The sequence below is a fragment of the Phragmites australis genome, chromosome 11 (assembly GCF_958298935.1).
Source record: "Phragmites australis chromosome 11, lpPhrAust1.1, whole genome shotgun sequence".
NCBI lineage: Eukaryota > Viridiplantae > Streptophyta > Magnoliopsida > Poales > Poaceae > Phragmites > Phragmites australis.
The window spans coordinates 21392643-21403648 of record NC_084931.1 but is presented as its reverse complement, the minus strand read 5'-3'; the positions used below and the strand labels follow the sequence as shown (position 1 = coordinate 21403648).

Below are 11006 nucleotides of genomic sequence, written 5' to 3'. Positions count from 1 at the left end.
GAAACGAAGAGTATTGTGTAGTTTCACTAGTCTCATACAGCAATAGGGAGAGGTAAAGCTTCACTGGAACAGTTTTCACGTATGGTCAGAATTCTCGGCGAAAACCTTCGTTTACAACTTTAAACAGAGTGATTTTGAGATTAGCAAAGCAACCTAGACCAACAACCCATAGCTTAAATTGAACAAAAGAACCGTGCGGCTGCTCATGGTTTATAGTGGTTCTGTTCGACATACGCAATAAAATGAGCAGTACCAATAGCTGGACTAGCACATATATAGAAGTATGTAGAGGATCGCACATGAACATGTCCTCTTTATGTACCATTAGATGGAAATGTCGAAATAAATATCCTTAATATCCACTACAGCTACAATCCTGTCTGCATACAATTCAAATCGAACACTTTGATGATTCTTGAATGCAGACAGGAAAACGAATCAATGGAGCAATACTACAACATTCTAGTTCAACTAATAGTCATTTTGAAACTCTGCATAATTCGATCGGAAGCAGCAAAATGATTACCATTTTCTTAAATGGAATCTGAATTCCATTAACAAGTCCACAATGCTCTACCATCCGAACATCGACGGCACTTTGTTGTTCAGAATTCAGCGTTCAGCCATCCTAACGCTAAGAGATATCGCCAGTAACCCGTTGCAATGGCTGTCACCTGGGATTCAATAGCTGGGGTGTTGATGTCATTGCTGGCATTCCAAATGGCGGATCATATTGCTTGGATCTAAATTCAAGGTCCTATTGGTAAATCCACTAGACCAGACGATTCAATCTGGTCAAACTCCAGTAACCATCACAGCACCTGGAGATTGAAAATTTAATCTCATGATCTTTATCCTCAAGATAAACTTCCAGGCAATAATTGGTTAAGCCGGCCTCAAGAACAATCATATAAATTTAACTCTCCCCATTCTTGCAATGGATTATATCTACTTTGTCTTGGATTTCCTCTGCATTTTCTTGGATCTTCTCTGCCTTGCCTTGGAGTCTCCCTTCATTCTCTTGAACATTCTCCACTTTTTCAAAGTTTTTCCTTGTCTTTGCTTGAATTTTCTCTTCCTGGCCGAGGTTTTCCTCCGTCTTTTCTAGCAATTTATCTGCTTCGTCTACGATGTTCCCAGAACTTTCTTGGATTTGCCCTGTATTCTCTTGGATTTTCTCTGCTTTCTCTTGGACTTCCCCCACCTTGTCTTGGACTTTCCCTGCCTTCTCTTGCTCTTTCTGCGCTTTGTGTTTGATCTTCACATCAAAATGAGAAGCCTTTCCGATTTTGGCAGTACCTCTGATCCGATAACTCTTACAGTTTGGTTCCTCCTCAGGAGTAACACTGCATCCTTTTCGATAAGATCACTAGCACCACGCACTGTTCTTGCTCTACTAATGCCAAATCTTTGGCCAGCAAGACCATCAATCCGAGCCATCAGCTCCAAGAGGTTTCTCCTCTCCCGAGCCCCAGCCTCAGATATCACTATTCCATTCTTCAATGGCCGGGGTGGTTTCTTGGCATCCACCACCAATGGCACCTCCTGATCCTTCGAGGCCTCTGCATCCGCCTCCTCGTCATCGTCATCAAATGCCAATGCTGAAGTCGACCCCCGCTCCGATTCAGCTCTTCTGCTGGCGGCAGCTCGATTTGAGATGGTCTTCTGGACATCAACAACCGCGCAAGGGTTCCCGACCACAGCAAGCCCGTCGGCGAGCCCGTTCCACACCTTGGTAGACACCGCCTTGCTGAGAACCACAAGCCGCTCAACGATGTCGGCCATGGATGGCCGCCGGTCCCTGCACGAGCGCACGCAGCTCGCCGCCAGCGCAGCCAGGTCCTTGCGAGTGACCGGGTCGCGCGGCGGCGCCACCCGCGGGTCGAACAGGGAGGCGACCCTCCCCTTCCGTAGCAATGGGACCGCCCACTCGACCACGGACGGCGGCGAGTGCTGAACGTCGATGGCCTTGCGGCCGCTCATGATCTCCAGCAGCAGGATCCCGAAGCTGAAGACGTCCGTCTTGGTGCTGAGGCTCTCGGGCGTGACGTAGGCCGGGTCGAGGTAGCCCATCGTCCCCGCGGGCGGCGGCGTGGCGGCGGCGGCATTACTGCTACTCTTGGGTACGCGGAGGGCGAGGCCGAAGTCACCGAGGCGCGCGTCGAGGTTGGCGTCGAGCAGGACGTTGGCGGACTTGACGTCGCGGTGGATGACGGGCGGGTCGGCGTCGTGGAGGCCCCGGAGCGCCCGCGCCGTCTGGAGCGCGAGGCGGAGGCGGCGCGGCCACCCCGGCGGGCGCGGGTTGGAGTGGAGCAAGTCGTAGAGCGTGCCGTTGGGCATGTACTCAACAACAAGCAGGCTCGCGGCGGGGCTGGGGCCGGGGCCGGGGTCGGAGAAGCCGAGGAGGTTGACGAGGCGCGGGCCGCGCACGGAGGAGAGGATGCGGATCTCGTTGTCCACCTCGGCGCGGCGCGGTGAGGGGCGCTTGACAGCGACTGCGCGGCCTGAGGGGAGCACGGCCTTGTAGACGGCCCCGTGGCTACCCCTCCCCAGCAGCGCGGCATCAGCGAAGTGGGAGGTGGCCGCCTCCAGCTCCGCGTACGCGAACCGCTCGATGGCCGGCGCCTCGGCTGCTGCTGGCGGCAACGCGGGCCTGCAACCCCCCGACCCCAACCGGCGCGAGATGGGGAGCGGCGAGATGGCCGTGATGGAGCGGCACGTCGCCACGGACGAGTCCGCGCGGCAGGAGAGGTACCCCATTTGGCGCCCACCAGTGTGCTTGTGCTTGGGGAGTAGTCGGGGGTCAGGGCTGCGGCGAGGGATGAGCCGCCGCGTGCCGCCGCCGGGTGGGAGGGAGGGGAGAAAGGGGATCCCGAATGGGGGGTCGTCGGATCGTTAGAGGGCGAGGGGCTGCCTCGGCTGCGTTCTTTTGGTGGTTTTGGGGCTGTTCGCCGTGCGGGGGTGTGAATGAAATTGGGGCCTCGGCGCGGGCGGCAGCGGGGCCCTGCCGCGTGTAGGTGCGGCCAGGGGGCCGGTGGTAATTTTTTGAAGCGGGACGGCGACGGGTCGCTTGGCGAGGTGGGATAATTGCGTCGCGCGAAATCATGCGATTTCGAGGGTCGCCGGTACGGGCACATGGAATGGCGATTGGATAATTTTGCGGCGCTTTTGCAAGGTGTCGAGGGGTTTCCATGGCGTGGACTGGCCGGAGGAAAAAGTTCATTTGCATGGTCGTGCGTGTCTTCCGGCCCAGTCTGGCCCTACTTAGCTACCAACTCGGACAGATAGATAGCGCCGGTACGAAAAGAGCGGCGGACCGAGACACTGAGTAAGACTGCAGGGGAGTGAGTGGCATGCGATCTTTGCTCTTTCCCGTTCCTCGTTCCAGATGCCGCTCTTTCCTTTCCTACCCAATTTGCATCGATCCTAGCCCGTGTTCATATGCGCTGAGCCACTCCAAGCTGAAGCAACGAGCTGCATTTTCCCACTTTTCCTCGGAGGATCAAATGGCATGGCAAATGATCATGACGTCGATGTGCAAGAGCAAACCGTAGTGAGCGCTGCTATTTGTTTACACCTAATAAAATCGGTGCCCATTCGTGATCACGATAGAATGTCGCTGTAGCAATGTGTTCTTATGACCCGGAGCTGAACGGATTGGAGCAGGACTGCTTTTGTTTTGAGCTAGACAATACAATAGTTAATTCGGTCGTAATCTCAGTGCCGGCATGATGCCGCATGTGACAGCAACCCAAGTAATTCAGATTTATGCTCCCAAAAAAAAAGCAGTTTTTGCTGGCAGGTCATCAGAAGAAAGTAAAAAGTGTTCAGGTTGTTTTAAGCGTACTTCTTTGAAGTGGTGAGGGTATTAGCCGGCACGAAAGGAATCTTTGTATTTTGTGCCGCCTCATACAGCTAATCTGATCTGTTCGGCGTTTCATAACTGTCCCAGCGATTAATTTACGACCTCTCTTAAATTAATGGTGCTTCTCGTGTCGTGGCTCGACAGAGCTGAGCAGTTTCGGTTGTTCTTGTGTTAATTCTACTTGAGGGCAAATATTTTTAAGTGGCTGACGTCTTCCCTTCGAAATAAAAAGTGAGGTGACGTCCTGCAGCTTCCATTGAGAAATCCAAGGGTTCCATTGATTTACCATGTTGACTTCAGAGTTTCTGAGGCTAGCCATACAAAACATAGAGAGATAAACAAGTGTTTCTTACTGGCCAGTCAACTGTTGCTTATTTTTGTTCTTTTAGACCTATTTTACCTGTTACGAGTTCCATGGACAGCAGCTCTCGATGGAGTTCACCTGATATAGCCCATGTTTTTCTGTTTTGTTTTATAAACTCTTCTCTTAACGACGTTTAAAAAAACTCTTTTTTTAAAGGAAAGTCGCAAGAACTCTATTAATCAGGTGTAGGGGTACAGTCTTTGGTGAGTACCACCCTTTAGGAAATCTGAGACGCCACCTGACCAATTTCAAGGATTAATATCAGGTTTAACTGACCGCCATCCGAGGTTGAAAGCATACTGACCATGGATACAAGGACTAGGGGCATGTTTGAATTGCTGTCAATGGTAGCCTGATCGGAATATTGGTCATGCCCAACCTTTTTGGCGTGTGTTTGGATAGGGACCAAAAATTGGCTCGTCTAACTAGATTTGGCGAGCCCAACTCATTGTTCGTCCATGCACAGATGAAAACGCAGGTGCCAAATTCATCCGCCAATGAATTGGCAGCTAACTCGTGCATGTTTCTTTTTATCTGTTCATCACCTATAGCAGCACCCCTCACACCCATCTCCTCACCTTCTCCCTTTCCCATTTCACTCTCAGCTGACTCCACCTAAACCAAGGACGGGCCTGTTGGGATCGCCGGCCGAGAGTCCTCACGATTGAGCAGCGGAGTACTATTCCTCTCATGAGTCTCAGTGGATTGGAGGGGAAAAGCAAGAGGTCAGAAAAAAAATATTTTTCCCATGCGATTCCATCTTAATCCCTTTTCAAAATTTGTTCTTATCTACTGTTCTAGCCCTTTTAGTGGACTTGTAGTTTATTCTTTCCTAGATCTGTGGATTCAAAGAGAAAAGCAAGAGGTTAGTAAAAAAATATTTCCCCCATGCAATTCCATCTCAATTTCCTTCCCAAATTTGTTCTTACCTACTATTCTTTCCCTTGCTAACTAAGGTAAATTTAATTGATTTGCTCGTTGATTAGAACTATTGGTTGTCTCTTTAGCTGAAATTTTGCTTTGTTTGCCCAGATGGACATGGATTAGCATCGATATTATTATTATTGTATGCGTTACATGATACGGAGGCAAAAAGTGTTAGCTGTGCTAGTTCTTCTATTAGCTCTATGGTGGAGAAACAGTGATGGTAGGAGGAGTAGAGGTTGAGGTGCAAAATATGGTCTATTGGCTGATAAGGATATTAGTAGGACTAATACATTGGTTAGGTTGATTGATATCTTAGATTCAACATGCATTAAACAATTAAATATGTCTCGAGCTATATTCTATAAGCTTTGTATCATGCTTAAAGACAGGGGTCTTTTGGTTGACACATTTCATGTGTTCTATACATGGTGGAACAACATTATACAAATTTGTATATAGGGTTTTCATTTTGGCAATCTAGTGAGACAGTGAGTAGGTACTTTAACGTTGTGCTTGGAGTAATCATGTAGCTAAGAATCTGGGGCTCGTTTAGAACACAAGGATTTTTATAGAAGTTAGTATAATTCCAGCAAGAATCCTACAGAAATCTCGCATTTCATACAGACCTAGAGGAAGCATGAGTTTCAACTAACCCAAACATTTCTCAACCGTAGGATAAGTTTAAACCAACCCAAATATTTCTCGTGCCAGAGAAGGCCGGCAGTGAAAAGCACAGTTCCAGTCAGGCAAGAACTTGTTGCTCAAGCCTGACCAGGCAAAGTTATAAAAAATGCATAGGCTAGGCTAGGATATATACTAAGCATTCTTGTTGAGCAAGATTAGAAAAAGGTTTATGTCAGGCCTACCGTAGGGATCGGTGACGTTCTAAGAGGTGGCAAATTATGGCATTTAAAAACCTAATCGTCTTTAAAAACTTCACAAGATATACCTATATCAATTTTTATCTAAATGCGCTCTATGTTTATCTAGTGTGTCTACTCAACCGCTCAAAAAATTTGTAACGTATAGCCAATACTAGCAAACTACTCTAGGAAGATTAATACGCAAAGGTAGATTCCAAGTATGTAAATGCGGAAACATAAATAAGATAGAGGGAGCAAACTTGGCACAAGAGATTTTTATCCCATGGTATCAATAGTATAAATGCTATCCCTAATTCACGTTAGAGCTTCACCAAGGATATGCTCCAGGACGACACCCGATCACAGATCTTGAACTACTAAGTCATCAAAACAAGGCCTCAAGCCAGATAAGCCACGAAGCCACTAAGGCAAGGCCTCACAAAAAGCCTCTCTTCTGGTCACTTATCATCGTGATTACTATGGAGCTTGAGCCATCAAGACAAGGGTCTCCGTGCCCTGTACACGTATCTTGTCATCGCTCCACATCAAGTCAGAGGGTCAACAAACTTAAACAACTCTGGCTCAAGTTGTCAGTGAGTCACCAAGACTTCAAGGCACTAGCGTACTACTTGATACAAGCTAGGATCACTCCTTGATCCACTCTTTAGGTAGCAATCACCTAACAACACTCTTTCAAGGTCTATAAGCACTAATCACTCACTAATCGTGTGCTGAATTGCCTTGGATGATTACATTAAGCACTTTGGTGGCTTGGATGTTTTCTGGTGCTTGGATGTCTTCTTAATTGTCTCTGTGTTTCTCTAGACTCTATCACATTCAAATGGTCAAGTGGGTGGATATTTATAGCCTCAAATCCGTCGACTAGCCGTTTTTCCAATGGCTCAAAAAAGTTGTTAACACCGGATAATTCGATGACAACAGTAGTACTAACACCAGATCATCCGATGAGTAAAACATCAGAAACTACTTGTTAGAACTCCACTTAAAACATCTGTTAACACCAGACTATCTGGCGTAACCTTTAAACCATCACCAGACTATCCGGTGAGTTATCTTAAGCTAACCGAGCCACTTTATTCTTCTGCACAAAATACTCCGGTGTGATCCTCCAGTGATCATCAGATCATCCGGTGAGTTGATCTTTGTGCTTCAACACATGAATCCTTCTCCGCAAGAAATGCTCCGGTGCAATACTCCGGTGAGTACAACTGAAGCATCTAGGTCCCTAATTCGAGTTTTGGTAATTAATGATAATGTATCTTTGTGTACTAACATGTTTGAATGAGTTATGAAAATGTTAGTCACAAAGGAGTTACGGAGCTAGAAGTTGCATGAGTGAAAAGCATGAAGAAAGGCTAGCTCAAGGCAAAGGTACAAGTGTAGGGCTTTTTTCTTTTACCGGTCTACGGAGATTAGAGAAGAAAAATTGATCGGATTAGTAGAATAAGTGCTGTTCTATTAAGAGGGGTTGAAGTGATTGCTTTAAGTTTCTATGGTACCAAATTGCTCAAACTTACATATCATTTAGAGTTAAATTTTTATAATTTGAGAAAAACCATCAAAAAGACTGCATTTTGAGCTCACTGCATGCTGGCGGTCTGACCGCTATATAACATCCAGTGCAATCTTGCTTTTATGAGAGTGGCGGTCTGACCAGCCCTCTGGGCAGTCTGGCCACTGTATAAAGAATCCCAAAATCCTGAGCAAAATTTAGTCGCGGTCTGACCGTGGGCCTTGCCGGTCTAACCGAGAATCACACAGAGAGTTTTTGCTCTGGCGGTCTGATCGTAGGGTCCGTCGGTCTGACCGCCCAGAGTATTCAGGTCTGACCATCAGGATGTGTCAAAATTTAATTCGACCATTGTTGTAACCGTTGTATGGTGGCGGTCTGACTGCCTCTTGTTCTGCGGTCTAAACGCCACTTGTGCAGAGTTGTCAGCTTGACAGTAACGGCTAGATTTAATGAATGTAGGTATAAATATGGGGTTGTCTAGCTCATTGATTGCAACTCTTGACTCTAGCACATAAATACAACTCTTTGACCTCTAGCCCTCAACTCTTCCTCTCCATTAGCTCGTGATTGCATCTTTGAGAGGTTGAGAGTAATTAGTGAATAATTTCCAAAGGTTTTGGGTAATTTGGCACTTGTGACTGTGATCCTTCAAGAAAGCATCATCAACTTATTACTCTTGGAGGTTGCCACCTCCTAGACAGCTTGGAGGTTGCGACACTGATGAGGTCTTCAAAGAAGATTGTGAAGGTGCCGTGGTGGTAATTGTGAGAGGTTGAGCACACCTTGCCAGAGTGGTAAAGTGCTTCCCTAGTGAAATTGAGGTTGTGAGTAGTTTTTGTTCATTGCCGTCTTAAGGTCAAGTTGCTCGAATGAGCTCTTTCTCGTATGAGAATTGAATACTTGATAGAGAAGCGGATTGAAGCTTGAACTCACCTCAACGTGGATTAGGGTTGATCGGCAAATCACCGAGATCACGGGAAAAAAAATCTCTTGTGTCATCTTTGAGCAATTTATCCTATCATTTACTTTTATGCAATTTATTTCAAGCAATTTATCTTCCTAGATTATAAATTGGTGCATGTCACCCTAGATTTGCAAACCTCAACTTAGGTCTTAATTGTTCTTTTTATTGCTCTAGTGTTCCCTAGTTTATCATTGGTTGTTTTCTTGTTCGCTTAGAAATTAGTTTTTAAAACCGCCTATTCACCCCCCCCTCTAATCGGTATCATTGATCCTACAACAACTAGTACACCGGATCATCCGGTGAGTTCATCTTTCTTTGCCTTTTTCTAGAAATACTCCAGTGTGTACTGCTTCCTTAAGCATCGGATCATCTGGTGAGACTATCCTTACCCTCTATCAGAAATGCTCCAATGTGTTCACCGGTTCATCACCAGACCTTTCGGTGCGTGTAACTTCCTTGAACTACATTGACAGAAATACTCTGATGTGCACTCAAGCCTAACACCGAGCTATCCAGTGAGGCTAAAAACCTTTGGACATAATGCTCTGGTGAGTGCAAATTCCTCTGCACCGGATCATCTGGTGAGGCAAATCTTCTTGGGACTTTTCTAATTTAATCAAACTTTGTTCCGGTTTTGGTGGCTTCTTCATGTATTGCATCTATGAGACCTATTAAAGCATATACTTGATACACGTGTTAGTCCCAATGACTATGTTATATATAATAATCAAGATCACAATCATGGTCTAATAGGGTCATTTTCGCTACAATATCTCTATTTTTAGTAATTGATGATAATACAACCAAAGCAAGTGTCAAATAATAAATGATACCAATTGTAGAGAGCACAAAGCTTAGGTGCATATTATTACCACTTAGTCCCCCTTTTTGTTGTGGCTCCCTTTCTCCATTGCCACTATTTTCCTTGATCAACACATGCAAGAGCTTCTCCATTTTATGCTTTCATACCAAATGTAGATGAGTCCACCTTTATTAACCTTGGTATCTTACTTGTTCTCCACTAGGTATTGCATCTTGTTTTGGTCGTCAAACTTCTCTCCCTTTGTCAACAATCTCAAAAAAGGTTATAAAGACATGTTGAACTTGGAAGAACAACATTAAAGCACATGGGAGAGAGCTTCATAAATCATGATCTAATGAAATGATACTAATTGAAAAGATATACCAATTGTCATGGTAGTAGATATTGATATCAATTGAAAAAGACAAACAAAGATCATAATTCATAAAACTCACATAATATGAATTTGAACCTCCCTATATGTGTGAATATATGTGATAAAAAAGAGATATATGCACAACTAGACAATTATGTCAAGATATAAGTTTAAGCCATCTTGTGCATAGAGGTAGCTTAAATAAATAAATGAATTTACAATGATACTAATTGGAGCCTTTAAGCGTTACATATTTTTGGAAACTTGTTGATCACTCCATGAGACTACAAAGATATCACTTGAGACACACGTTAGTCTTAAAATCATAACCCATGAGATATACTCCTCTAAATGTGTACATACAAGTGTTGAATACTTGTAAGATATATGCATTTGTTGCTGAAAATAATGGGAAGGGTACCCTATAGATTGCTCCATGGCATATAAAATATATCAATTTTAAAACTCGTGTCATGTAAGAAACCTATAACTAATAAACCATATAGGATGCTCATAAGAAAGAGAGAAATACAAGCAACCTACCATATGAAAAGAACCTACACTAGACATTGCAATAAATTGAATTGAGAGCTTGCAATCCTAGACAAGGTAAACAAATTCATCTATTTAGAGAATTTAGCATCTAGTATCTTTGCCTTATTTACCTATGGATGAAAATTTGGATATATGACGATTATGATCTTCATTAATGCATCCAATCTTGTACACTCGACTTCTTTGCTTAAATCTTTACTTTATCTTGTAAGATAAGTCTCCAAATCCCTATGACTGCCTCAGGCTTCAAGTCTTTTTTGAAATTCAAACCGATTGGGTCCATTTATATTGGTGATGACTTCCTTGGCATCCAAATGGATTGGTTCCACCCTCGGTCCTTTCTCCAACCATGTGTGCAATCACTTTGACATTATTCTTCTTCTTGAGCTTGTAGTGGTTACTTTTGGTCTTGGTCTTGTAGTTAGGCTTGGTGTAAATATTTGAGGTCTTGCTGGAGAGGTTCGTCATCTTCTTCTTTTTCTTGGTCTCCTTCTTGACTTGCTTGCATTAGAATGACTTGTGGTCTTCTTATGGCACTTGAAGCATGTCACAGTGGACCCCTACACAAGCTTCTTCACCATAGAAGCATGATTATATTAAGGAGATTAGACATGGTTCTTGCCTTTAATCTTGTCAAATCCTTCTTGAGCTTCTCAACTTCTTACTTGAGCTCTTCATTCTCTTGTGAAATGAGTTCATTAGATTGTTCTACAACAACATTCTCAAAGCATGTTTTATTGCAAATGGGTGAGCTAG

The 11006-nt window shown here is 44.6% G+C and overlaps 1 protein-coding gene across 1 annotated transcript; it reads right to left on the bottom strand.

Moving 5' to 3' along the window:
• Positions 1-272: 272 nt before the first annotated feature.
• Positions 273-3184, bottom strand: LOC133885870 (serine/threonine-protein kinase-like protein At3g51990). Its single transcript, XM_062325634.1, is given in 2 exon segments — positions 273-1278; positions 1281-3184. Coding segments are annotated over 2 exon segments (1842 nt in total). The 5' UTR covers positions 2761-3184; the 3' UTR covers positions 273-916.
• Positions 3185-11006: the final 7822 nt, after the last annotated feature.